The 27,656-nt window shown below is 44.6% G+C and overlaps 3 protein-coding genes across 8 annotated transcripts; 1 reads left to right on the forward strand and 2 right to left on the reverse strand.

Moving 5' to 3' along the window:
• Positions 1–481: 481 nt before the first annotated feature.
• LOC136004790 (carbohydrate sulfotransferase 5-like) lies at positions 482–11,399 on the reverse strand. 5 transcript variants are annotated; one of them, XM_065661642.1, is made up of 3 exons: positions 11,325–11,399; positions 10,846–10,965; positions 482–2,008 (listed from the first exon to the last, which is right to left on the reverse strand). In XM_065661642.1, exon 3 carries the CDS (start codon positions 1,978–1,980, stop codon positions 799–801), a length of 1,182 nt encoding a protein of 393 aa, XP_065517714.1. In that variant the 5' UTR covers positions 1,981–2,008; positions 10,846–10,965; positions 11,325–11,399; the 3' UTR covers positions 482–798. The 5 variants fall into 5 exon arrangements, with proteins under 5 accessions (XP_065517714.1, XP_065517713.1, XP_065517711.1 ...); XM_065661641.1 differs by lacking the exon at positions 11,325–11,399 and adding an exon at positions 11,108–11,239; XM_065661639.1 differs by lacking the exon at positions 11,325–11,399 and adding an exon at positions 11,077–11,239.
• A 1,160-nt stretch (positions 11,400–12,559) lies between these two features.
• TMEM231 (transmembrane protein 231) lies at positions 12,560–17,766 on the reverse strand. The gene is made up of 7 exons (XM_065662326.1): positions 17,438–17,766; positions 17,188–17,357; positions 16,053–16,181; positions 15,064–15,207; positions 14,700–14,781; positions 14,464–14,569; positions 12,560–13,595 (listed from the first exon to the last, which is right to left on the reverse strand). The coding sequence occupies exons 1-7, from the start codon at positions 17,577–17,579 to the stop codon at positions 13,406–13,408; spliced, it is 963 nt and encodes a 320-aa protein (XP_065518398.1). The 5' UTR covers positions 17,580–17,766; the 3' UTR covers positions 12,560–13,405.
• Positions 17,117–26,346, forward strand: GABARAPL2 (GABA type A receptor associated protein like 2). Of its 2 annotated transcripts, XM_065662330.1 has the most exons (5): positions 17,117–17,331; positions 17,886–17,978; positions 18,207–18,262; positions 23,560–23,732; positions 25,771–26,346. In XM_065662330.1, exons 2-5 carry the CDS (start codon positions 17,945–17,947, stop codon positions 25,859–25,861), a joined length of 354 nt encoding a protein of 117 aa, XP_065518402.1. In that variant the 5' UTR covers positions 17,117–17,331; positions 17,886–17,944; the 3' UTR covers positions 25,862–26,346. The 2 variants fall into 2 exon arrangements, with proteins under 2 accessions (XP_065518402.1, XP_065518401.1); XM_065662329.1 differs by lacking the exon at positions 17,117–17,331 and having other exon boundaries at positions 17,808–17,978.
• The last annotated feature ends 1,310 nt before the right edge of the window (positions 26,347–27,656 follow it).

A 27,656-nucleotide genomic window follows, 5' to 3' on the forward strand; every position in this document is an offset into this window, starting at 1 on the left:
GGTGTGTGCCTACTCCATGTCACAGCATTAGAATGCATGACTGGGGCAGCATTAACAAGCTATTTCCACAGTGATGCCACTCAAAGTTTCTCCATCTTTTTTGCTTTCTGCATTCCATGCCAACATCACCATCAACTGTCTCAGTGGAAACTTTGTTTTTCCATGGAAAAGAAATCTATCAACAAATGAAACTCCTGCATAAGCCTTTTACAACAGAACTGCTGCAGTTGTCCTAGCTCTCGGAGAACTTTAATAAAAGTTCTCTGTAATTAAAATATTAAAAATTATGTTAAAATTTAAAACGTCAAGAGAAGTCTGAAAAGTTCTGCACAACAACTTTAAAGCAAAGGAAAAGAGTCAAATGATTCTATAAGAAACAGAAGGAATTTAGTTCCTACTTTGTTCCATTTATACACATTAAGAACTGAAAGTCTTAAGTATTTAAAACATGAAAACAGAAAACTATTATCAATGAACAAAGTCATCTTTGATAATTCATCTTTTAATAGAATGAACTTAAATTATATTTTAAAAACAATGCTGAGAACAGCACAGCTCAGCTGTAAATGTGCAATCTGACAAGTATCCGCAGTATTTCTCACGCCTTTTTTTGGTTTTGGGGATTTTTCAGTGTAAGAAACTCAGGGTAAAAACCTCCTTCCATTATGGGAAAACAGCAGACAGGAAGACAGTTAAACTCATCAGCCAAGGATTTTCAAATAACCTCTATGCTGCATAGCAGACAAATATGCAACCATCTACACACCACTCCCCAACCCCAATCTCAGAAATCATGTCTCAGTGCCCTGGATTAAATGACGACCAACTGAACTGATTCTGTCTTCTTGGCAGCACTAAATCCAGTGACAGATCTTTCTGCTCTTTTTCCGAATCCACCAGCTGATAGCCAAGCATATTTATAGCACCTCTGCAAACTTCCTGTATTTTCTTAATTTTCTGGAAGGAAAGAGAATTTCTCCAGGCCTGTGAAACACTAACTGCATCTCGAGATGTGATTTTGAAGGCTTCTTTTTTCTTTCCTGGTCCCTCTCCATGTGTGATATTATGGATCCAGCTTTTGAGCACGGGGGTCAAACTAAGATCAGCAAATTTATACATTTCTGAGATTTCTGATAACGGATCCCTTACCAGGTCTTCAAAACGGATCATTAAATAGCGATCTTTAAGGAAATGGGGTGGTTTTAGAGTAGCCGTTTCATAAATCTGAACATGACTTCTACAGATCTCTTGCATTACTTTGTATTTGCTGTCTTCCACTTTGGTGCCATTGGTGCTCAAAACGATGCCATTGTCACGGGCTAATGCTTTGACCGATTGTTCCCGTGACTTGACGACTGCCCTGGGGTCACGGACCAAGTGAATGATCTTGAGGTTCAGGGATGGATCAGTGAGAAGGGGATAGAGGACTTTCAAGTCAAAGAACCGAACCTCCTTGATGACAACATGACTGTAGGTTTTACAGGCTTCCTCCACCTTGCTGAATGGGTACCGTCCACAAAGAGTCTTGCATGCCATTTCACTGGTTATGTCAGTACGCTGAAAGGAGTCACAGGCAGGAGATGAACACAGAGCACGACTCACTGCCCACTGGAAAAGATCAGATAAGTTTCTTTTCCAAGGCATGTAAGCATCAAACACAGACATGTCACACAGAAAAACCGACCTGACAAGGTCCCGCACTGCCATATGCAAGACCTTGGCACTGTTCTGGTACATTGTAACCCACACGTGCCATGCAGGCTCCATCAGGTAGAAGACACTGGGGTGCTGGCTGAAAAGTTGACCGACAAAAGAAGATCCTGATCGCCAAGAAGAGAGAATGAGGATATGGACTTGAGATGGTTTCTCCTCAGGCTTAGTCATGAAGCTACTATACCGGGCATACATGAAGAGTAAGAATCCAGTCTGAACCGCAACAAAAATTATAACAATTGTGCTAGGAATCCGAATCCTTGCCATTCTCACCAAGGAAAAGCAATTACAAAAGCTGAAAAAGAAAAGGAAAATGCATGTGAACCATTGCCCCTATGGCACATAATAATGTCACAATTTACACAATACAAGCTCTTGCATTAGCAAAACCTTTCAAATATGCACTTATGTATTTGGCAGTCTCTGCTTCCTCAACCAGTGGCACTGGGAGATGATCATTTGCAGGCGAGAGGTATCAGAAGCTGCAAGAAAATAATGTGTGACAGCAAATCACAGCAGAAATTTGTTTGGAGCATGTGCATGATGCTGAAGGAAACCTTGAGTTGATGCAGCTCAACTACTGGAGAAGTAAAAATTTACAGAATACACAAAGCCCTCAACTTGAATTCTGGTAAACACTGCTGAGGGGAAAAAATCTTTCTGAATCATTCCACTGTATTTCCATTTCTGTCTGCGAGGGCTTCTATCCCTTTACAGGAGTAGACAGGAAAGGCAGTAACTGTGACTACTAAAATAATGAAAAAGCAGCTGGCATGCCTTTGGCCTGGAGTGCAGGTACCCCATGACTGAATACTCTTGAGTCTGCACTTAAGAAATTATCCATTTGTGAGTTACAATTAATCTGCATGTAACTCCTGGAAAATTTTAGGCATGTTGCCCACAAGTGGACTTCTGTTTTACTTGGAAGTCAAAGTTCAAGCCACATGCACTCCTCATGATCTCCTACTGGAGGTTTTTGGCACCTACCCCTTCGTGGTCTCACTTTTGCTGATTCCACTTGTAAGCAGTCAGCATATGTTAGCAGGCACGGTATTAGGAAGATAAGAATCCTTGTGCATGCAGATCATCTCAACAGTTTTACATGTAAGTGTTTGCTATCTAGACAATTCTTTTTGTTGTATTGAAGATGTCAACATGTACCAACACACTCTGAATTCTTGAAAGTAAATAATGCAGACTAGTGAATATAGATACACACTGATTTGACATAATACTCACATTAAGTTCTTAGTGCTAGCTTAAGGAAACATGAAAAAGACTATTAATTAGTAAAAAAAGTTGAAATAAATGGTCAGTTGAAAGAGATAGTAGAAATGGGTGGATTTGGCTCCTTCCACTGCGTAAATGCTTCTTCACTATATAAAGAAATGCATTCTACCTTAAATTAACAAAATTTTGCTACTAAACTTTTATTTAAAAGCCAAGAAAAACAGCAGAAATATAAGCTGAGTAGAAAAAGGGAGGCAATAAAAACATCCACCTTTGGTATCCCATAAGGAGGGTATGGCAAATGAGTAAGGTATTAGTTTGCTTGCAGACACTTTTCTCCCAAGACATTTAGGTTTGTGTCCTGGGTTGAGCAGCAGCAGTCATTTTTCTCCTTCTTAGTAGCTAGTGCAGTGCTGTGTTTTGATCTTTTGGCCTGGGAACAGTGCTGATAACACCGATGTTTTCAGTTGCTGCTCGAATGTTTGGTCTGGCCAAGGACTTTCTGAGCCTCATGCTCTGCCGGGGAGGAGGGGAAGACGGGAGGAAGCAGAGACAGGACACCTGACCCAAGCTAGCCAAAGAGGTATTCCATAGCACAGCACGGCATGCCCAGGATGTAACAGGGAGTGACCCGGAAGGGTTGGGACTGCAGGGTTGGAGGAGGTATCGGTCGGTGCTTGGCTGGGGGGAGTGGGGCGAGTTATTGGTTGGCTGGTGTTAAGGTGTTGTATTCTTTCCTCTTGTTATTTCCTTTAGCATTATTATTATTGGTGGTAGCAGTAGTGATTTGTGTTATACCTTAGTTACTGAACTGCTCTTATCTCAACCTGTGGGAGTTGCATTCTTTTTGATTCTCCTCTCCGTCCCTCCAGAAGCAGGGGGAGGGCAAGAAGGGGGGGAGTGAGCAAAAGAGGTTTGTGGTTGGGTTTAAACCACGACAGTTTGAAAAAGCATTTAACATCAAGTCCAGCTGTTAACCCAGGACTAAACCATGTCCCTACGCACCATGCCTACACCATGTCTTTTAACCACCCCCAGGGATGGCAACTCAACCATGTCCCTGGGCAGCCTGTTCCAATGCTTGATAACCTTTTGGTGAAGAAATTATTCCTAATACTCAGTCTAAACCTTCCCTGGCACAACTTCAGGCTATTTCCTCTCATCCTATCACTTGTTATTTGGGAGCAGAGACTGACACCACCTCACTGCAACCTCCTTTCAGGTAGTTGCAGAGAGGGATAAGGTATCCCCTCAACCTCCTTCTCTCCAGACTAAACAAGCCCAGTTCCCTCAGCTGATCCTCATGGCACTTGTTCTCAAGACCCTTCACCAGCTTCACTGCTCTTCTCTGGATTCAAAGATCTGTATATTCCTCACATCCACTCCAGTTTATAGCCACTCAGCTAAAAATGCCTCTTTACTGCTTTGTGTTCCTGGCTTCACCATACAATCCGTTTCTGCAGCTTAGCAACAGCATTTAGTGATTTCTAAAACTATGTTTATCATTGAGGATTTAGTGGTGGTGTTGCCTGCTGAGGCAAGGCCCTTTTCTCTACATTCTCATCAACCTACATCCAGCCCAGAACAGTGTCCAGATGGCTCTGGAGCATCTCCAGGCTGGGAGACTACACAACTTCCCTGGGCAGCCATTGTCAGTGCTCCATCACCTGCACAGTGAGAAGTGTTTCCTGATGTTCAGAGGGAACTTCCTGTGCTTCAGTTTGTGCCCATCACCTCTTGTCCTGTCACTGGGCACCACTGAAAGCAGCCTCGCTCCATTTTCTTTACACTCTCCCTTCAGGTATTTATAAACATTGTCAAGATCTCCCAGTATCAGCCACCCCTCCCAGTTTCATATCCTCAGCAAACTTGCTGAAGGTACACTCTTCCCCATCATCCATATTGTTAGCAAAGATAGGTCCGGATTCTGCACTGACCTCTGGAGTACACTGCTAGTTATTGGCCCTCAACTACACTTCGTTCCACTGACCACCAGCCTGTGGGCCTGGCCTTCAGCCAGGCTGCAATCCACCCCAGTGTCTTGCTCATCCTGCTGCCCTGTGCCAGCTCCTTTGCACAGTAACCTGATTGTTCTCACTTCAACAGGCTTGGTTTTTAAATAGCAAAATGGGACAAAACATAACAGAGTGCTCATAAATATCCTTATTTTTTCAGGGCCAGGTTCATAAGCAAATTTAAAGCCACAAAAAAACAGACCTTTTACAAGACCCAGATGTCACTATATTCACTGAAATGCCCACTAATGTATCCAGGCAGACAAGTATGGAAAGAGTGGCCCAGTCTCTCTGCTCTGGTATTAATGTTTGGGCTGCAAACAAATATGCTGCCAATTTTTGGCCATGGGATGGGGGGGGGGGAAGGTGTCTGTGGACCGTACACACTGTGAGTTGGCTTCTGTATTTTGCTGCACAACCAGTATGATAGCTGTACCCAAAAGGGAACTGAAGAATGACAGGTGTAGTCTGATAACCTGGCACTGCACTAAACCATGAAATGTTAAGTATGGAGCCACTGGCCCCTTGGCTTAATGCCAAGATCTCCTCACTCAGATCCCAACGAGTCCTGACTCTATACAGGACCAATGACTGGTTTTAGAGCATCATATATACAATGACAATATAGCAGAACACAGTGAAGTACAAAGATTAATCACAGTGACAGTCAATTACTTCTGTAAAAGGAATACTGAAGTTCCTCAGCCTGGAAGAGATGCTCCCTGAACATGTCACAACTGGCCTGGACAGAGTATCTGCAAAAACACTTTCTCATGACTGCTCAAAACAGGAAAATTGGGAGAATTCAGTTACACGATCACTCATGACAAAAGCTTTTCGTACACTGCATTACAAAAATGTGAAACTCTACCTCAAAATGCAGTGGCAGCAAGACTATACAAGAGTTCAACAAATTATTATATCGAGTGAAAGTAATTAATAGAAGAGAACCTCCCCAAGGCTGTGAAAGCAGACGAGGCCCCAGCTGGTGGCTTAGCAACTCCCTTGACTGTAGATGGCTGGAGGTGTCTGCCTGCATCTGGGAGGTGTACCCAGAGAAAACACATTTCCTGTATTATTTAACATTTTGCCTAGCAACCCAATACCTGCTACTGTTGGGCGCAAGAACAGGTAGATAAACATCCAGTTTAATTCAGTATGGCTGAATTAATCCAATTTAATTCTTCATAGGTAAAATCTGCCTTGCTCAAATACTGAATTTTTGCATATTATGCCACCAGAAGCATCTATCAGTTTCTCAACTCAGTGGCAACTATCAGCAACCCAGCAATCTGCACTTACACTTCAACAGAGGTGAGGAAAGAACCCAAGTTAACATGGAAGAGAAGCTGCTTTTGCTAGTTCAAGTTTTCCTTAAACAGTTCCTACACCTGAAAGACAAGCAGCCAGAACTACCTCAAGTCTCGGCAAAAGTCAGGCATTTTCTGCACTGACTGCATCCTGCTGCACCTCACAGTCTGGCCCGTTACATAGCTTTTAGAGACACAATGATACTTGCTAATGAATTAATGTGTTTCTGCTCTAACTGCACAGAACTGCTGCTCCACTCTAATGAACACCACAGCAGAAATAAAACACTAACAGCTCTTTATACCTTCTTAGCAAGGGATGAGGGAGTAAGGAATAAAAACATGTAGATATCAAACAAAAAGCTGGGGTTTCAAATTCAAATCTGTGTTGACTGCCTCTCCGACCTCTCCTCACTCTGATCCCACCCAACTACTGTTCAGACAGTACTGTACCAACAAAAACACAGCTAGCATGAGTATTAGTCCATAATTTGTGTCTGAACTAGTCCACCCACTGTAAGCAGTGAAAATAATATGCAAAATGACTGCAGCCAAAGTATTTCCCTACTCTTTAGTATACTATAAACTGCAAGAAAGATTGTGATATCAAAGTAAAGCACTAAGTAGATTCTCGTTTTCAGTATTTAAGATTCATCTTCTACCCTTTTAGGTAAGTTGTGATGTTTCTAAGGATATGCATGCATATAGTCACCACACAGAAATGAGTAATTACACAACAAAATGCAGCATCTGTAAGAGTATTCTCCAGTGCATGAGGCCAAACACACATCCAGTTCACTGTTTTTTCTCTGTAAACAGTACCTTTAATTTCTGCATTTCTCACACTGGGCACTATAATTCTATTTGCAAGTAAATACCCTTTTACCATTGGCAGTTGCATTCTGCAGACAAGGGGCTTTCAGCCCGCATTAAACTCTCACTCCTTTAATGTGCAACTTTATAACCTACCAAGCTCCTTAAGGATTTTTGAGAAATGTTGGCAGGCAGAAAGCAGATCTTGAACACCCTGAAAAATCGCCTTGTCATGAAATTGCTGAATATGTGTGTATATATATATATATTTATAGATCTACTGAACAGATTACATTATATCATCGCCTTGGCAGTGCTGGGTTAACTGCCAGGCGATGTTGGACTTGATGACTTGGTAGTCTTTTCCAACCTAAACGATTCCATGATTCTAATTGTGAGGGAAAGCACCTTACAATCCAGGCTGCTTCTGATCCTCCATTTACTCCATCGCAGGCCTCGCCAAAGGGTGCTGCAAGGCACGCTCTTTCCACACAGAAAGGCAACATGTCAAAACTTCACCAGTTACTAGTCTGGGCCTTGATTTGCATTGCCTCTCCTCTTTCTCTGCCAGTGTGCTCCTCCTCCTCCGACAGCTGAGCGGCAAAACGTGGGGACCATAGGGGAGCTAGAAAGGGGCTTGTTCCCATCCCTCTTCTCTGCTTCCCAGCAGAGCTTTCTTGTGCTGCCCCTGCCTTACTCAAGCAGGCCTGCTGACTGAAAGGGAGAAACACCAGGACAGCCAGACATCCAGCTTGAGTACATCTTCAGCTGTCAACTGCCACCTCAGAGAAAGAACCCTCCAGCAGGCACCTACCTCCGTGTTGTCTCATGAAATCAGACTGATCAGAAGTGTCAAGGAGGCTACCAGAGGCAGAAAAACAGACTGCGAGGGACGCCAAGTTGCAGCATAGAGCACTCTTAATGCCTTCCACATCTCGCACCTGAGACACCTGAAGTATTGCAATATTTGGTAGTACCACAATACATGCTTTTGTACTTAATGAATACTGCTAAGCATAAACGATTTTAATAACAGCCACAATGGTATTCCTTTTCTTTGAGAGTAGTATTACTTTTGTGCGTGTGTGTGATACTATTTCTGCATGGAGAGTTCTGGCAAACAGCAAAATAACCAAAAATCTCACTGTAACAAAATCTTTTGGCAGAATCATCTCTTCACAAGCCTAAAAATGTTCAAAATGTGATCTGAAAATCTGTATATATGGTTTAGCTGAGAATCCTGAGTCAAGCCAGTCACTGGGCTTGTCTTCTAATGGCTACCTATGGAAACAAGATCCTGGACTAGATGAATCCTGGTTCTGCCCCAGAATAACTGTTCTTACATATTGTGCAAAGGAAATTAATTATACAAACTGGCCAACAGAGCAATGATTTTCTTCATCATTTAAACTGGCTCTGACAGAATCCTGAGCTGCAGGGCCACTAGCATCTGCCACTGCTTGCTGAGACTAAGATCCATTACAGAAAGCTATGCAGTTTCACCAGGCAGGCTAAACACACAGTGATTGGCAGTATTGATCCCAGAAAGCTTGTTTCTAAACAGAGCACTTTTCAGACCCAGAATGGCAGAAACGAATGGAGGAGGAAATAACCAAATTGTGCAGTGGATGATTGTTTAGCTCTTGCTTTCATTTTTACTCTTGTCACGTAAGATAAGTAGTGTTGGAGTTCAGTAATCAAACCTTTGCAGGTCAGAACTGAAAGGAGTACAGTTGCTCAGTGAACTTCATTTCAGTACAGAATTCAACCTGAAGAGACCTAGTAAATTAACTTTATAGCTAAAAAAAAGACCCTCCTGTTAACACTGCTCTTTTTTTTTTTTTTTTTTTTTTTTTTGTGGGATACTAAAACCATAGAAAGACAGCAAGAGAGTGCCCCGCATTAGAGCTGTAGAGAAACATGGGCTTGCTTTGAGCCTGGGACAAAAGGCTGAGATGAAAGTCTCCCTTGGAACAAATGTGTCTGGGTCTGTTTCTGGAAGACTGAAAAATACAACTGGAAGAGAGCAGAACAACTGAGAGAAGAATTACAAGTATCTTGTCCCCTAAAGCGACTTCGGAGCAACTGAATCTTAGCAGTCTTTGTCAAAGTCTTCTCCGGCCATTTTGTGTCTGAGAGTTTCCAGCACACTTTCATTTAAAACAGTTTATGCAACACTTTAAAGCCAAACTCTTTCGGCAGAAAATACTTCAATTCCCACAAAATGGAAAAATGCACACATTCATTTCTCAGATTGATCTCTTCCACTGAAAAATGATAACCTAATGGTATACTGTGTTCAACCTCTTGCTCGCCAAAAATTATTTTGTCCTGTATGCTTGTCATATACTAAACACTGACTTTCAGAGCAACCATATGAGCTGGATATAAGTATCATTTATGTACTTATAATTCAGCAAAATACCTCAGTACTGACTGTGAAAAAATTTTAACAGTAAATGGCACCACGCGTTTTATAGAATTAATAGGAAAATGTTTGTGCATGGTGTGATAAACAGATCAAAGACCATCTAAAGGTCTACTATACCTCATGGAGACATTTACTCGCTACGTGCTTCATCTCTAAGACATCACACCAATGCAACCACCACCAGACTGGCTGCTATGAGCTAACATTACAAACATAGCTTGCTGCTGAAAAAACTGAAACACAGGAACGTGACAAAGCTGGTCCAAGTAAAACACACAGCAGTATTTCTAGTAGTTCTTGATATAAATCACCCAGCTGACAAAATGTCAGTTTTCACTGCTCCTGCACAGCTAGAAATGACACATCTGCACAGGGCAAAAACCAACAATATGCAGATAGGTGTTTGAATGAGGAAAGAAGAGTTCAGTGTGTGCCTTCTATAACCACTGGTACTTCAAAAAGAGTTAAAAGTCTTTCTAACAGCTGATCATTGCTAAACAGGTGAAAAAATATTAATAAGCCTACTTTTTTTTTAATACAACACTGAAACTGCAACAGAAAGTACAATAAATTTACTGTAATCAGTCATTTTGAATTCTAACATTGCATTAGCATTTCAGCTGATAGTGTTAGCTCAGTTTTTAAAACATTCTTCCTTTTACAATCTAGTGGAAAATGAGATTGGAAGAGTTGCTTCCAGGTTATTATCAGGTCCTAAAGACTTGATAACACAATGAAACATACCATAGGTTTCATATGTGACCAGAAAAAAGGCACTGGGCTTTTATATATATAAATATGTATATATATGGAGTTGTCCAGCCTGAACAAACGGCCGTGTCAAGGCACAGCCCTCCCTACAACACCTATTTCTCCATGCAGCGCATCTGAAGATTACGAAGTGTTTTCAGTTGTTGCAATTACCTGTACTCAAGAAACCAGGTCTGCTCAGCTGCAGCTTTTGTTAGGAATTATTCCGTACGGTTTTAAGGGTGGCCAGGCGGGGGTGACAGTGACTGAATGCTGTTCACATCGGAGACACTCTCGGAGGGCGAACGGGCTGAGGTGCGCTCCGTGCCCCACCACAGAACTGCTGCACCAACAAATAGCGACAAATCCTCTGTCCACTGGAAACAGCCGGGACGCAGCAGGCAAATGGGAAAGGATTCCCCCGAACGATGGGGAGCGTTCTCTAAAGCAACTCATTTCCCCATCTAACTCCAGCAACAAAACCCAAACCCAATTCAACCCGAATCAGTCGGGGGGGGGGGGGGGGGGGGGGTCGGAGAAAATAACAAATAAGGCAGATTTCCAACATTTCGAGCATCTTTACCTCAGACAGGAGCTGACCGCGCCTCACGCAACGCCCGCCCGGGCTGTGCGGGACCGCCGCACCGGTATCGCCGCTACTTCACCAGCTCAGCCAACGGCTCACAAACATCCCCTGAACGTGCTGCAATCGGTAACACCGTCATCAGACACCCAAAGCAGCCGGTCCGGCAGCGCCCGGCCCGCCGACCGCGACCATGAACAGCCCCCCCGCTCCCGCCCGGCCTACCCGTACCTCCCCGCCGCCTCCCGGCACCGCCGCGGACCCGAGCAGCCTGCGGAGACAATGAGCCGCTTTCAGACGTGGCCGAGGAGACGGGGCAGCGGGAGGAGCCCGGCGAGGAGCCGATCCGCCCCGCACCCGGAGCATCCCCGGCCCGAGGCGCAGCCCTGGCAGCGGCGGCCCGCCCCGCCCCGCCCCGCGCAGCACCGCCCGCTGCGACGGGACCGGCTCGGCCGGGAGCCTCGGGGCAGCGGCCTTACCGGCGCCGTGCCGCTGCAGCCCGCGCAGGCCTGCGCCGCCTCCCTGCCCCTCCGGCCGCGGCCCGCGGGGAGAACCGGGCCGCCCTGCGTGTAGCCGTCCTGCCCCAGTCCCGTCCCGCCCCCTACCCCCCCAGGGGCTGTCTCCGTCGTTCAAGCATCGCCCCATGGAAACCTCGGCAACCGTGCCTCTTCCCTGCCCACATCACCGCTTTTATCTCTGCACAGGGCTGTTAACCGGCAGACGCTCATCTATTTCCTGCACCAGATCCACCCACCATTTTTCCTTTCACGTGCATTCGCTGAGCTGCTGCTCCGAGCTGTCGTAACTTCATGTGAAAGAGACGAGAGGAGAGAAAAGCGAAATACGGGGATGGAGTCTCGTGGGTTTACTGCTGTTTTCTGACATTAGCTTCTCTCCTCTTCCAGCTGCTACCTTGAACAGGCTTCTGCTCAGCTTGGAATTCCATTTTTGTGAGAGTACAGCAGCTCAAACCCTTAAAATGGACCTATGGTCTCTAGGAATTTCTATCCCTTGCTTTATGCCCACCCTAATGCTTGTGCAGACACATACCAAGTTCATTCAGGGAACTGACTTCTCTGAAAAAGTGAGTATATTTGGTAAATATGACCTTTACCATAATGAACTCATTATGAACCATAATGAACTGATAGCTCGTGCACTCACTATCACCACTGCAAGGAAGAAGAGCTGGGACTACAGCAGAAGAGATGTATGTCAGCATGAGATGCTGGTGAAACAAGCTCACAGGCCCTATGTTCATCCTCTGCAGTGCTGAGAACACTGAAAAGCAGTGGACAGTTGCTGTTGACAGTGCACTGGGATACCAAGCCAACTGCCAGGTACAGAGTTTGTAGAGCACACTGGAGATTTCCAGAGTAGGTAGTTCTCTAAACTGCCAGGATGCTGAATCCCAGAGAACAATGGCCCAAAGGTCGGCTATTGCTATACAAGTTGCTCTTTCACATTTCATAGCTGCACCATGTCTTGAGACTTAGAGAACCAAAGACACAAAAAGTTTAACTAGCACCTAAAACTGTTCTACTCTTTCCTGCCATAACGTGGCTTTGCTAGAACTAAAAAACTGAAAACATAGTGGAAATTTTGTTGGTTTCCATTTTAAGCTTGCCTACAACAAAAAGTAAGCTTAGAAAGAGAAAATAAAACTAAGTAATCTTCCTTACCACTCACATTAAGAAAGAGGGACATATCAGCATTCACCAGGTGATAACGATTGAAATTTTATTTATTCTAAGTTATCATTTAAGTTCTGAAAGTAATTTTTCACTTGCTTTGGAACTCTGAAGCTTCTCTGTTAAGTTTTTGTTGTTCTTGTTAGTGTTCTTTAAACAAATATCAGGCTTCTCTGTTTTACTATTCCCAATTGACAATTAATGGTGTAATACACATTAATACAGTAATAATGCTAACAGCAGACAATTGTGCAAACCTTGCAGACACTGTCATCCACAACCCAGTTTCTCACATCAACCTCAAATCTATCCATTATCCAACTCAGTATCTAAATCTGTGAGCAGGGATAGCCACAGTTATGGAAGTACGGCTCCGATGGTAACTCATCCATACACTTCTTCACATTCCTTGTTTTTTTACCTTTCATAGTGCATATAAACGCATGTACAAATAGCTGTTGGCAGAACTCTACCTCAATGGCAAATTAATTTACAAGACAGTAAAAACAGCTTATGCTGTTACTGTTGGCATGTTATTTTCAGTCTTCTAGGTTCAGCAAAATCAAGATCATGAAAAGGCAGCCTCATTGCGTTCGACTGGTTTTTGAAGCTTGTTCCAGTTGCAAAAAAAAAAAAAAAAAAACCCAAAACTAACTAGGTTCTTCTTCTGTCAAAAATACAAAACTCTTCAGTCCCAAAGCAGTGTTCCCAGAGAAAAAAGATGAATGGACGTGTATTTGAAAAAAGAAGCAAAAACAGAACAAAATTGGAACACACCTCCAAAGTTTGATTTTCCTAAGTAAAAAACATACAAAGTCAGGAATCTATTTTTTGAACTGCATTCCTTTAAACTATTCTCCAGCATCTCCTCAGGACTGGTGCTGTTTGTAGGACAGTACTGGAGACACTGGCAAAACTGGTGTTACCGAAGTTGTAGTCAACACATGATTCTGGAATATAAACATTTTAATTCTACCAAACACCCAAAGAAATATAAGGAGAATGCTGACATACTGGATCCAGGCAAATTTAATCACTTCCCAAAATCCTGGCTGATACTTAAAGGAAGTCAAGGAGTGTTCAAGAAGCAGTTTCTGCTACTACCACTGCCATAACTAAACAAAGAACTTAAAGGTGGAAAGGCAAAACTTCTTGTTAACAAAACTTTAGACATCAGCTTATGTGGCAAATGCAAAGCCTTTTACCATAGCATGCAACAACAGCTGCAGAGAATGTCTACCCTAGAAGACATTTAGATCAATACTGTGCGAAGTGCCTAGTTTGTCCCTGACTGACCAGAAAGCAGTTAGTAATACTCAAGCAGGTAAACAAACCTCGTAAGAAGAGTGCTTCATACAAATTCTTTTAAACACAGGCTTGTTCTTATCAGACAAAATAAGTACAAAGTGTAATGAAAGAATAATTATTTTCTAGGGGAAAAAAACATCAGGTATGTCTGCACATGCAACAGGTCTGCCACATCCACTGCAGGGGTTATGATTTGGTGAGCTTACCTTGCTTTCAGATTTCTAATGATTTGCTTTAAGTCACAGAATACAGTATCATGCTTTGCTAGTGGCATCTATGACACATTGGGACAGCAGGTGCTGCAGGAGCAAAGCAAGACTTCCTAAGGATATTTACTGTGGATGGGTAAGAAACTGATGTAAAGGCCAATATAGAAAGACTGGAAAGCCATGTGGGTTCCCAGCAAGGAAAGAAAAAAAAGTGGTTATGCAAGCAGAACCATCCAGAAAAATGGGCAAATAGGTATTCAGCTGGCTCCAGAACTATAGCATTTGCTTAGCTAACAAATAAAAGGTTCAGCAACAAGTCTAGAAGTAAACAGTTTTCTTTTGGCCTATATGAGAAGTCTTAAATAATGCAACCCTGTTATGTCACAGTTTATGCAGTTTTCAAAGGATATAAGATAACTTCCACTGGGTAATGAATAGTGGCGTTAATGATAAACGGTGTATCTGTTGCTCTTCCAGCCATCCAGAGAGGGTTGGGATCTGAAAAGACTGTTGTAACTACAATGGGGAAAGGAAACATCCAAGTTAAGGAGCTTTTCAGTCTTAACACAGAGCTGAAATCCTCACAGAATAACTGCCAGTATGAGAACTGCTGCCCTGTAATTCAGAGCTGTACATCCAGGCTTACCATTTCTATCCCAATATGCTGCAATGATGTTTGTTAGATCATAGTCACTTGCAAAGGGACTTGTGCCATTGACCAGAGACACCTGTTACAACAAAGAGATACTTCCATTACTTGTTCACTCCTCAAGGAAGTAACTCTACCAAGATTTTTATGCTAAGCAACCATGCCCTTGAAGGAATGCATGTAACTATCAGACTGAATGTTCTGACAGAATAACCTGATCCGCCTTTCAGCATAACAAGAAAACACCAGTTCCAAAGTTCTGCAGTCCCCTCTGTGCAGGAGTATGAATAGGGTGTCACCTATGGCACTAGGAGGATAAAGAGAGGGGAGAATTGATGGAGAAGGAAAAAAGTGTCCTCACATTGTATCTGGTATCCAGTCCACAATAGTTAAGTAATTGCCTCTGCTTCAGTTTCAGGTCTCCATTCATATACAGCTGAGACCCTGGCACAGGAGAAAAATACTGAAGAAAAGCCATACTCTGCATCACAAACGTGGACATCCTCTGAAATGGTGAACACGAGAGAAGATAATTTAGGGGAGGGTGGGGAACACAACACAATTTTCTAATTCTTTGTATCTACAGATTTTCTGCATGGATTTTATTTTTTTCCTGACCCCCAGTTTCAGACTGTCACATTAGTCTAAACAAGGGAACACCAAATAAGAGATATTAATTACTTTTTCTGTTTTTTTTGAAAGTGAACTACCTTATTTGTGAGTTAACAAACTTTATAAACCAAACAGTTCCATGGGAGCTTCAGGGCAGTCCAGCAATCTGTGGCTAATGACAGAACGATTCAACTTGCCATAATGTGTAAAGCAACAAGATGACTAAACACATTCATCGGAGACACACTTTTAAATACTCAAGCAGTCAAAGCCAGCTAAGGACTCACTGTGGAAGGAAGGAAGGACCAAACAAGTTCATTCGCCATTATCAACCACTCAATCTGAAGGAAAATTTTCTTATTTACTGTAAAACAAAGGTGCTGTGAATATCAGAACTGTCTGTGATATTAATCACTGACCTGAAACTCCAGCACAAATTTAGTCCTGTCAGGCCTTTACTCTGGGCCTCATAGGTTTGAGAATGTTTTCTACACCACACCCCAAAATCCAAAATGAAATCAAATCAAAACCAAGACCCACAAAACATATCAAAAGATGCAAGAGAGCTAGAGTAGGGATCACCCAGCAGAGGAGGAGAAAATTAAGTATTCGTTAGAAAAATAAAACATTTAGATAGTCATTTCAAATATGGAAAGGTTCTTTCATGCTTTGCATAACCACTACTGGAATATTACATTGGGTCTAAATGTCACAACAAATGAAACTAGAAATGCTCACATAAAGCTGGTAGGAAAAGAGCAGAATCAGCTGAACACCAACTACATGCTCTGTAGGTTGCAGCGGAAGTTCCAATCTAAAATGCAACTGATCCATTTTGCCATCTTGGTTTTTGTCTTCTTCTCTAGTCTAGAAGAACCAACAAGATTTTTAGTTGGGTTTTTTTAAATGGGAACTTCTACTAGAAAGAAAACCAGAGGTAAAACCCCAGGGGATCTCCACAACTGCAGCATGCACACACTGAGGAAGCAGGTAAACCACTGTCAGGAAAGCAACAAAAAGCTGCTTGACTTTATTAGACACAGGACTAGAGGGTGCAGTTTTGTCTGTTATACAATGTCGCATTTGCCCCAAGGGAGGGAAAGTGTACCAGACTCTTGAAGGTCTCTTCTGCCCTGTGCCATTCCAAACATCTCCCCAGCATGCTACAAAGCACACATTAGTGTTGGATCTTCCGTCACAACCTGTGCAAGTGTTTGACTGTTAGGGTTTTGCCTCTTGCCCCTGCAGCCTGCCTCTTAATGGTCTCTGCATGACAACTCCTAGTTATAAGCCAAGGCTTGCCACACTTTTGTGCCACAAATGCCCAGCACTTCAGATATCTGGATACATAACAAGACCGTAACAGAGGAAATGCAGAAAAATAACTGCCACTGTTGAGTCCCAGTAGGAACAACAGTTGCAGGGTAGAAGTCAGGCAGCTTAGAAAGCACATACCTGCTTTCAAAGCCAGCGGCTACTGAGGAATCCGTGCAAACTTCAGACCATGATAAGCCAATATGGAGGAGGAAGGAGGAATTAATCTGAGTAAACCGATGTTCTCGTGCCAACCACCAGTAGTGCTTAGGAACATGGCTTAGTGGTGGACTTGGTACTGTCAGGTTAACGGTTGGACTCGATGATCTTAAGGATCTCTTCCAACCAAAATGAGTTTACAACACTGAGAGGAAGTAAAACTGGAGTGGTTAATAACCGCTTGTCCCGAGTGAATGTTGGTGTGAGGCACAAAGTGACACACGGAGCTGCTGCTACTGGGAGGCAGCAGAGCAGGACAGGCCTCCTGCTCGCAGCGCTACCAGCATCAGCCCCGGCTCGGCTGCCCCCGGCGCCCCTCTCCCGCCCCGGGCGGGCCTACCGACAGCAGCGGGACCCGCAGCCGCTCCCCCTGCAGCCGGTTGAACGCTGGGAACGTGCTCCACGCCAAGAAGCTGCCCGGGCCGGGCCCGGTGGTGGCCACGAGGAGCACCTCGTACCGGAACCGCACTGTGGGCTGCTCCAGGTACGAGCTCTGCTTCAGCCAGAAACCTGCGGGTAGAGGAACCGCGAGCGCTCAGCGCCGCCCGGGCCGCTCCGCTCCGGGCCGCGCGCGCTGCGGCGGCGCTCACCGTGGCTCCGGTAGGCCACGAGCAGCGGCGGCACGTAGGTGAGCAGCGTGACGAGCAGCAGCGCCAGCGCCGCGGCGGAGCAGAGCCCGGCGCGGTACCGCGTGTGCAGCGCGGGGTGCGAGAACAGCTCCACGGCCGCCATCGCCCCGCGCCTCGCAGCGGCACAGGCGCCGGGGGGGAACGGGCGCGCCAGCCAATCAGCGCGCTCTGCTGCAGCCCGCAGCCAACGGCGACGCCGGGCCCGAGCGCTCCCGGGGCCTCCGGTGGCGGCGGAGCCCCGACCGGCCCGCGCAGGGCCCAGCGGCCTCGCACCCGGCAGCCGGCGGCCGCCCCCCGCCGCCACGGCCCCGCCCGCGACACCGCCGGAAGCGCTGCGCTCGGGCTGTTGCTAGGAGACCGGCGAGCCGGAAGTCCCGCCCGCCGAGCCGCGGTGTTGTTGTTGTGACAGGCATCGCGACAGCGCCCGTCCCGGCCTGAGCCCCGCCGGCCGCCCCGGGCCCCCGCACCATGAAGTGGATGTTCAAGGAGGACCACGCGCTGGGTAAGGCTGGGCCGGGGCCCGGCGCCGCTTCCAGTGCCGCTGCGCGCCGCGGGCCGGCCTGTCCGTGCGCGGAGAGCAGCCCAGCCCCCGCCGCGGTGCCCGGGACGCCCCCGGGGCCGCCGGAGCCCCCTGCGCCGCTCGCGGGTGCCGTCCCTGGGGCCTCCCTCCCGGCTCGGGGCACGGCGGTGCCGCTGCCGGGCGCTGACTAACGGCGGGTTTTGTCCACAGAGCACAGATGTGTCGAGTCGGCAAAAATCCGAGCCAAATACCCTGACCGTGTCCCGGTGAGTAACCGAGCCGGCTGCATCGGGCTGCTGGAGGCAAAGCTGCTCCCATTGCACCGCCCCATTTGATCAGATCCTACTAAAGAAAAGCGTCTTCCCGTGTGTGTCCTCGGGTGTTCTAAAGAGGCCGCAGACACCCTGACTGACCCCAACCCTTCCTCTGCCCTCGTTGCAAGAGTGCCTGACTTTCTAAACGCTTTCCAGGCATGTTCATGATTTTCAGTGTCCTGGTTTCTTCAGATGGCAGTTATATCCCAGCAGATACCTTCTGCGTCCTGAGCATTCATGCTGTGCCCGATCCCAAGAACAGTAAATTCCTTAAACCTTCACAACCACCTGTCCTGGCTCTGTGAAGAAGGTGATTTATCCTCATGTAGCCGTACCTGTACCCTGTTGCTGGAAGAGCCAGTGCAAGTGGTGACCCCTCCTTTTCGCATTAATACGTCCCTACCTGCTAAACAGTGAATGACCTTTCCTCTGCACACCACAATTCCTTTTTTCCTTTTATCGTGGTTCAGTGGAATGACCACACTTCGCATCTTTTTTACAGTCAGCAACACCGCCATCTGCTTGGGAATAAAATTTCCCACATCTGATCTGACCGCGGGCCAGTTGGTGCCACCTGTGACTGAGCTTTTGGTAAATAGCATTCATTAGGCAGTGCTGCCCAGAGAAGAGGCTTTAATCCCATCGACTTTCTCTGCTGCTGCGCTGGCCCTAGTCACAGCACATTCTCCAGCTGCAGTCTGGCAAGCTGAGCTGATCCTTGCTGTTCTCTGCTTGCCTAACTACCCCATCATGTCCATTTCAGGAATATCCCTCATGACCTTAGGGAATAAAGAGACATTGAAACTCACAGTATGAGTCAGAATTACGTGATGATGTATCAGGAATGGACAGCAAGGTGCATGTAAATACAGAAATTAAATCTCAAATTGCACTGTGATGCTTTGGCTGGGCCAATACAATTCCAATTGAGCCATGTACCTCTCACAAAATAGTTACCAAGTATATTTTTGGCATTTAATAGTCAAAAGTGTTTTTCAGACTTACTGTATGTTTCCTGCTTTTGAGGTTATAGCTTATATCCAGAGTGACAAATGTCAAAATTATTTCAGTTCTCAGATGCCGTATCTGTGTACCTGGGTTTAGAGATATTTCAGTGATTCAGGCCTATTCAGATAATATAAGAACAGCCTGAGTCTGTCCTAGGGTGGACTGTATAGGAATAAAATGTGAGGTGAAAGAAATTCATGCTTGCTAAGCACGGCAGTCTTAAATTTGCCTGAGTAATCAAGTGGTCTAAGGGTTAAAGGTATCTGTAAGCTTTACTAGAAGCAGTTCACCAACAGCCTTGACTTCCTTTTATGACAGTTTCTGTGTTATGAAGCTGAAATGCCCAGTGTGTTATTGTAATCTTAAAAATACAAAAGTATTAGTTGTTAAGGCTTTAATATGTTTGTCAGGCTGCTTTTGGACCACTTTACAGTTCCCTCATACTGAATTGCAGGGGGCAGCTCCTGTTTCTGTAGGCAGAACTGAAGAAATTATAAGGAAAACCCTCTCATCATAGGATAGTGTATTTTGTATATTTATTTGGCATTAGCTGAATGCTGTAGCAATGGGGAATGCAGAGCTAAGGAATGGAGACACTGGAACCTCTTGTAAGCCTTACTTCCTCGTGTGCTACATTTTTCCTTCAAGAACTAGCCTGTATGGAGCAATAAGCACAGGTCCTTTCCACAAGTAATACTTAATTCTTCTTCCTCTACCTGTTGCTTTTTCTTTGGTTGGTTTGTGGCCATCTATCCTTCCTGTAGTCAATTTCTGATTTCCTAACATGAAGTAAGATACTCTAATACCAGTCCAACATAATACAAAGTAGAGAACAGTATCAGTGAGTCCTACCTTGACAACAGAAACACAGCGGAATGAACAAAATGCCTTAGAGTGCAGTTATATTCAGAATAAGATGTGTGAAAATAAAAAAATCTGGTTTCCAGATTTTTTTGAGACCTGAGTCTACAGACATCCTGAAATGGTGATTAACACAGGCAGTCTTTTTTTTCAGAGTTGCAAACAAAAGCCTGTTGATGCTGCAGACATCTTCTTACCCAGGCATCTCTGCTTCGGTCCCTTCCTGCTTTCTTCTGCCAAACACTGTAGCAGAGAATATCCCAGTTCCTGAGGTGGTTGAGCAGCACAAGTGTCCTGGGCTCAGCAGCAGCAGTCATTTTTCTCCTTCTTGATAGCTGGTGCAGTGCTGTGTTCTGACTTTCGGCCTGGGAACAGCGCTGATAGCGCCGATGTTTTCAGTTGCTGCTCAGGTGTTTGCTCTGGGCAAGGACTTTGTGAGCCTCATGCTCTGCCAGGGAGGAGGGGAGGCCGGGAGGAAGCAGAGACAGGACACCTGACCCAAACTGGCCAAAGAGGTATTCCATAGCACAGCACGGCATGGCCAGGATGTAACGGGGAGTTACCCAGTGTCATAGTTTAAACCAATCCACACAGGTTGTCCACTCACCCCCCCCCCGACCCTCCCCACTCCCGGAGGGATGGGGAGGAGAATCCGGAGAATGTAACTCCCAAGGGTTGAGATAAGAACAGTCCAGTAACTAAGGTATAACACAAACCACTGCTGCTGCCGCCAATGATAATATTGATAAGAGAAAATAACGAGAGAATACGATACCACCGCCGAACGAATTCGACTCCCCCCGAAGAGCGAGAGCCTGCCCCTTCCGGGTAACTTCCAGTTCCCCCTCCGGGCATGACGTGCTGTGGTATGGAATACCTCTTTGGCTAGTTTGGGTCAGGTGTCCTGTCTCTGCTTCCTCCCGGCCTCCCTCGTCCCCAGCAGAGCATGAGACTCACAGAGTCCTTGGCCAGAATAAACATTACTTAGCAACAATTAAAAACAATCGGTGTTATCAGCTCTCTGCCCAGGCTGGAAGTCAAAACACAGAGCTTGCACCAGTTACTAAGAAGGAGCAAAACGGCTCCTGGTAAACCCAGGACACCCAGAAGGGCTGGGACTGCAGGGTTGGACGAGTTATGGGTCGGTGCTTGGCTGGGAGGAGTGGGGCGAGTTACTGGTCAGCTGGTGGTGAGCGGTTGTATGCAGAGAACATGGATGTCAAATCAAAAGCAGTCCTGCAAAGCACTGTGAAAAATGAACGTGGTCTATGGCCAACTAGAACCTTGCATTATACCACAACTCACACAGTATCAGAGTGTGACTATTCAGATACAACATGGCTTCTTCGGCTCTGCACCAACCTCCCTGAAGGATGCCTGTGCCTCTATTTAGCAAGGTTTCTGATGCAGAAGTACTGACGAATACTGTAATGCTGTAGATGGAAGCCTGAAAGCCATTCTGGCATCTCTGGTGTGTGCACAACAGATGAAATGCCAGACCTGATACTAGACTAGGCTGATGCTTCTGCCTGCCATTTACCTACATTCTGATTTTGTAGCTTCAGTGTTACTAAAATTTATTTCTACTATTTCTTCCTGTTTGGGTTTTTTTCCTTTTGCTGTATGCTACACATGGACAGTTGGTTCTGCCATGTTAGGGTCAGCTTGAGGCATTGTTTAAAGAAGACAGTTAAGTTGGAAGGGTGGTAGAGGTGTTTATATTAAACCTGTATTTCTTCGTATTGTGGCATTTTATTTAGCCCCATGACAGTTTAAACGAGGAGAGGCCATGCTTCTTGCAGACTAGAACTGTGTATAATGAGATTGCAAGCAATGATGGTCATGTCCATGTCAGTTTTGAAGAGGCAGTTGGACAGTGCTCTGAATAACATGCTTTAATTTTTGGTCGGCCCTGAATTGGTCAGGCTGTTGGACCAGATGGGTGTTGTTGAACTAGTCTGTTCTAGTGTGCTTTCTTTTTACATTGTGACAGTGACAAAACAAAGTAAGCAGCATCTATACTAAGGGAATGCACTTCCTCAGATCACCTGCCATTGCTCAGGTGCCAGCGCTGCAGCCTGGTTAAATTTTTCATGACTCCTTTACAGGTGAATGGGGCAAGAAGGAGCATGGTTAAATGATTTTTCAGTTTGTTACTATCAACTAGAGTAATTGAGAAGACAGACGTCCTGGACTCCTTCCCTCAATCACAAGTTAAAGGGAAATAGTGCAGGCAAGCCACTCTTAAATCTCAAGTTCTCAAGCTGCCATGCTTCAGACATCTCAGGAGATGCCAGTTCCTCTCCTGCTCCTGCCCCATCTTTTTGTTACTGAATACACTATTTTTGGCTAGTGCGCATGGCAAACTTTTTAAAACACATTGAAAATTGCCCATATTTAAACAGAGTAGGACATTACTGTCCTGGTGTGGATAAATCACAGAATCACAGAAGGGTTGTGGTGGGAGTGGAGCTCTGGAGGTTCATCCAGTCCAACCCCCTGCACCAGCAGGGCCACCTCCATCCAGCTGCCCAGGACAGTGTCTCTGGAGCACCTCCAAGCTGGGAGACTCCACAAGTGCCCTGCAGTGTTCCCTGTGAAGTGTTCCCTGATGTTCAGAGGGAACTTCCTGTGCTTCAGTTTGCGCCCATCACCTCTTGTCCTGTCACTGGGCATCGCCGTAAGCAGCCTCGCTCCATTTTCTCCACATGTTCCCCTCAGGAATGCTGGTAAGATTCCACTGAGCATTCTCTTCTGCAGGCTGAACAGTCCCCGCTCTCAGCCTTTCCTCATATGAGAGATGCTCCAATCCCTTAAATAGCTTGGAGGCTCTTTGTTGTACTCTCTCCAGTATGTCCATGTCTATCTTGTACTGAGGAGCCCAGAACCAGACACAGCACTTAGGTGTGGCTTCACCAGTGCCAGTTCCAGGGAAGGATCATGTCCCTGGACCTGCTGGCAATACTTGCAGCCTAAGATACCATCAGCCTTCTTTGCTGCCAGGGCACACTGCGGGCTCTTTCTCAACTTGGAGTCCACATCACAGTAATTTCATATCGTCAGTGTACAAAGAGTTAACAGATGTGTATGCTTTCCTGTCACTGGTTTCTTTTAAACACCTTGCATCTTTTCACCCCACGACTGTCAACAGGAAGAGGAAGTTTTGAGCTATTCTGTATGTGAATGTAGATTTCAGTGCACTTTAAGATCAGGTTTTACAGTGCTGGACTAGTCTTACCTCTTACTTGCCTCATTTGGTCAAGAAACCATTTTTCCTCCCCTCTGCTCACTGTTGTAAGTCTGCACCAGCAAGTGGTTTCTGAAAGCTGTCTGTTCATAGCAACCCTGGAAAACCTAACCTTCACACCTGCGCCTTACAGGTCATAGTGGAGAAGGTCTCAGGATCTCAGATTGTTGACATTGACAAGAGGAAGTACTTAGTTCCATCTGACATAACCGTGGCTCAGTTCATGTGGATCATCAGGAAGAGGATTCAACTGCCATCTGAGAAAGCAATATTCCTCTTTGTAGACAAGACTGTCCCACAATCCAGGTGAGAAGCTATTCATTTGGTATTCAGAACTATGTCTGCAAGCCTGTGCATACCTGACGGACAGGAGCTCCCCTCTTTGAGGCTTATCTGGTGATTTTAGGAGGGGTTTGGTTACATCTTAGTCTCACTGTGATAGGGTTGGGTTTTTTTCTCATGAGTTTGATAAACATCTTATTTCTTGAGCTAGGCTGAAAGGAAAGATGACTGAAAAAATCTATTTATGATTTACTTCTATGGCAAGAGGGTGAGCTCTAGAGTTATTATGGTATCTGAGTGCAAGAACATTTATATCATCAATGCAAAAAACCCAAAATTCTCCAACTAACAAAAAGTTGCATGTTAAAAACTCAAAAGCAACACCATTTTTACTGATAAAACATCCTGTCAGCTCACAAATCATGCTGTTACTTATTCTATAAGCACAAAATGACTATAGAAATGTTTTTTCACACTGCTTTCATATAAGAATAAATTTAATTGTCTGCTACACACAGAAATAATGTATAGCAGAAGCAACTACTGCATCTGCTTTCTAAATGACACACTTTAATTCTCATTTTGACTATTTAACAGTCATGGTGTTACATGACACACATTTAATAGTAATGTAACACCATGACATACTGTTTCAGAAAATAGTATGTCATGGTGTTACATGGCTTAGGTGTAATATTAGTCTTATTAAGCCTTACCTGTGTAACAGGAACAGTTCCTCCAGGTAAGCCATCCAGACTGTTAGCAATGTCTTTATGTACTTTGTGATACACAATAGGGACCTGTGAGAACCATCTTTTCCTGCTTGCTTTCCTCTAAGAGTATTAGGAATGTCATCATCTTAACAGTGCTGCAGAACTGCTAGGAACAGGAAAGAAAGGACACATTGTCTCATGCCACATGTTCATGATGGGATGTCATACCTGCTGGAAAATCAGGGCATTGAACCTTCAGTATTAATGCAAAAATGGTATCTTGTTAACAGGTAAATCAAAACCTGATCTGTTACCAGCTCTGCTCGTCTTGTAGGCTGACTTTGTTACGTAGATCACTGAAGTCGTGATATCCTCTCCTCATCCAGAAGTTTATCTAGTGCTCACCAGCTCCCTTTCATTACAAGTACTGCTGCAACTCCTCCCAGCCCCTCCCTTGGGTAAAAGCTGTGCTCCTTTCCCCATCACTCAGTCTGAATCTTTCAGTTTGTGACCCTTTTCTCAGTCTTGGGTAGTTAGGGAAAGGTGAGCTGAGGAGGTGTCACTTGTGCAACTGCCCAATGTCAACTTCGCGTTCCATCTGCAGGAAGATGGTTGGAGCAGTTGTACTGGCCAATTAGTTGCTTGGGTTTCCTTTTGTTGTGCCCTAAAGACCACAGCTACTTACATTGTGAAGGGCCACATGCTTCTTCAGTGACAAACATTTTCATTTGATCAAATGTTCAGAACCTTACCTCTGGAAAAAACACTATTTCCTGGGTAACTTGTCATTTCCTGCCCACACATTTTGGTACTGGCATTACTTGAAGTCATTACTTTTTAACGATACAGAAAACAAAGCTTTTGCTTCCCAGAATAACCCAGAGCTCAAGGAAACAGCCCAAAAAGCACAAGCTTGATAGACCAGAGACCAGCTGAACATTTACGACTACACAAGGTGGAGGAAGAAATGAGGTGGCTCACACAAGAAGCACAACATTAATGCAGCTGCATTCAAGGAAGGTGCAGTGAGGCTGTTGAGCCTGGTATTAGTCACAGCATCAATAATGGGTGATTCAGAACCTGAAATACCTTCAGTGACTAATTTTCAGTGAAATAAGGTAGCTTTCTGACACATGGCATTTGCAAAGGGCAAAACCCTAGACACTGCAGAGAGCCCAGGATCTAACTCAGGAGTCAACTGCTTTCATATATCCCCATTTTTGTATTTTAATTTACACAGATTCACAGGTTTTAGCTTTTATTAATCCTTGTCTTTGTGAGGTTCCAACTGCTACTATTTGTAACTGTCATGATGCAAGCAAATCATTTCTCTTTTTTTCCCCTTCAAGCTTAACTATGGGACAACTTTATGAGAAGGAAAAGGATGAGGATGGATTCTTGTATGTTGCCTACAGTGGAGAGAACACGTTTGGTTTCTGAATGGTGGCTCCTGGCTACCGTACCATCCTGCTGTGTATCTTGTAAATAGCTGATCATTTTCTGTTCTGACATCCACAGAAGTTCCTTCTATATACACGCATTTGTAACTGGATTTATTTCTTAATATATTGATAGGTCTTGTTTTATTAGACTGTTAAATTATGAAGAAGTTTTGTTGGTTTTGTGCTTTTTTTTTTTTTTTCCTCATGCTATGAATTCCCAGAGCCTCACTCCTTTGGGGGATACACTTGATGACATGGATTAAATAATAATGCAAAGTAGTTTGGCTACTAAAACATGAAAAGAAGAATACACATTTATTCTGTTTTGAGGTGTTTAAGAGATAAAAATATTGAATTAGTATTGGGAACACTGGATTTGCTAGCTTGTCCTAAGCAGGAGCACAACGTGATCATAATCAATTGATCTAATATGTTCCTCTTTCTCAATTAACAAACAAGTACAATAAAAATTCCTGTCACAAACAGGCAGCGCTGTCATTTCTTCACCTTAATTTTGGCCAGAAAGTTCTACATCAGATTTACTAGATGCTATACAGCTGTTTATGTTATTTACTAGACACTGTAGAGCTTCTCAACGTGGATGATGGTACAAGGGAAAAACAAGCAGCTCTCTGTAGGTTCCAAAACCAGTAGCTTCAGAGCTACTAGGTCTCATCAGAAGAGCAGCTATGCCTGCCCACAGGCTGTCAGCCTAAACCGTTCTGTGATTCTGCTATGGTGAGGCAGACAACTGCAATTAAAAATGCTGCACGCAAGATGAAGAACTGATGATCAGTTCCTCCAGTTGATGAACACCACTGCCAGAGCAGGTACACAGCACAGCAGAGGTGAAGAGGCTTTGCCACAAACGCAAAACACGTCATTATTCATGAGGGTCTCAATTTTTCTCCAAACAGGCTTACACAGTTACACAGCTACCTGTACATACAGGGCAAGAAGCAAAGATGTGTCTCTGAATGGTGGGGGGTCTGGAAAAGACACCTGATTGACCTTTTTGCACAGTACTGATGTTTACACTTTGAAATTAAAGGATAACACTGTGTTGGAAAAGTAGCATCACTTTGAGCTGCATAAGCCAGCAAGGAAACACAAAAGTGTAGATTCCTAATAATAGTTTTAGTACATTTTTATGCTACATGGTGTGGAGGAGTTTACTTTTTAAACTGTTTGCACCCAGTGGAAATCTATCACTTTCCAGGCTCAAATCAGATTCATACTAACTCAAACCCTCATGAAGTCACCTTATGCCTAGAATTATGTCTGGCTCTGCAGTTACTCACAGGTACAGTCAGAAGGACTCCAAAATGAGAAGGTAGGAGCCTGTGAAACATTGGTGCTGTTACAAGCCTTGTCACAGCAACAGTGCTGCATGTGCTTACTGCATCTGAAAACATGCTGTTGGTTTTGGTAAGCCTTTCACTGTTCAGAATAGCACTGCATTGTATAGCACTGCTTTAATAAACATTCCATCGCTGCTTCCATCCCGAATTCCTTCCACCGCCACCCTTTCCACACATCTAGTATTAATGTTTACTCTTCACAGAAGTTTTGATTCAGAATGAAAAGTGGTTTCATGTGTGATTTTTTTATTACGTTTTATTACTGGAAAATGTTCTGTTTCCTTTAAGCTGGAACTCCACAGTTTGACTATGGCTTTCAGTGGTTTTTGCTAGCAGTTAACAGGAGTAAGAAATGTAACTTGAAGCTGCTAGATAAAGCTAATGACATGTTAACATACAGATATATCTAAGCAAAACAAGGGAAGGTGAAGT

This window comes from Lathamus discolor, chromosome Z (assembly GCF_037157495.1).
Source record: "Lathamus discolor isolate bLatDis1 chromosome Z, bLatDis1.hap1, whole genome shotgun sequence".
Taxonomy (NCBI): Eukaryota; Metazoa; Chordata; class Aves; order Psittaciformes; family Psittacidae; genus Lathamus; species Lathamus discolor.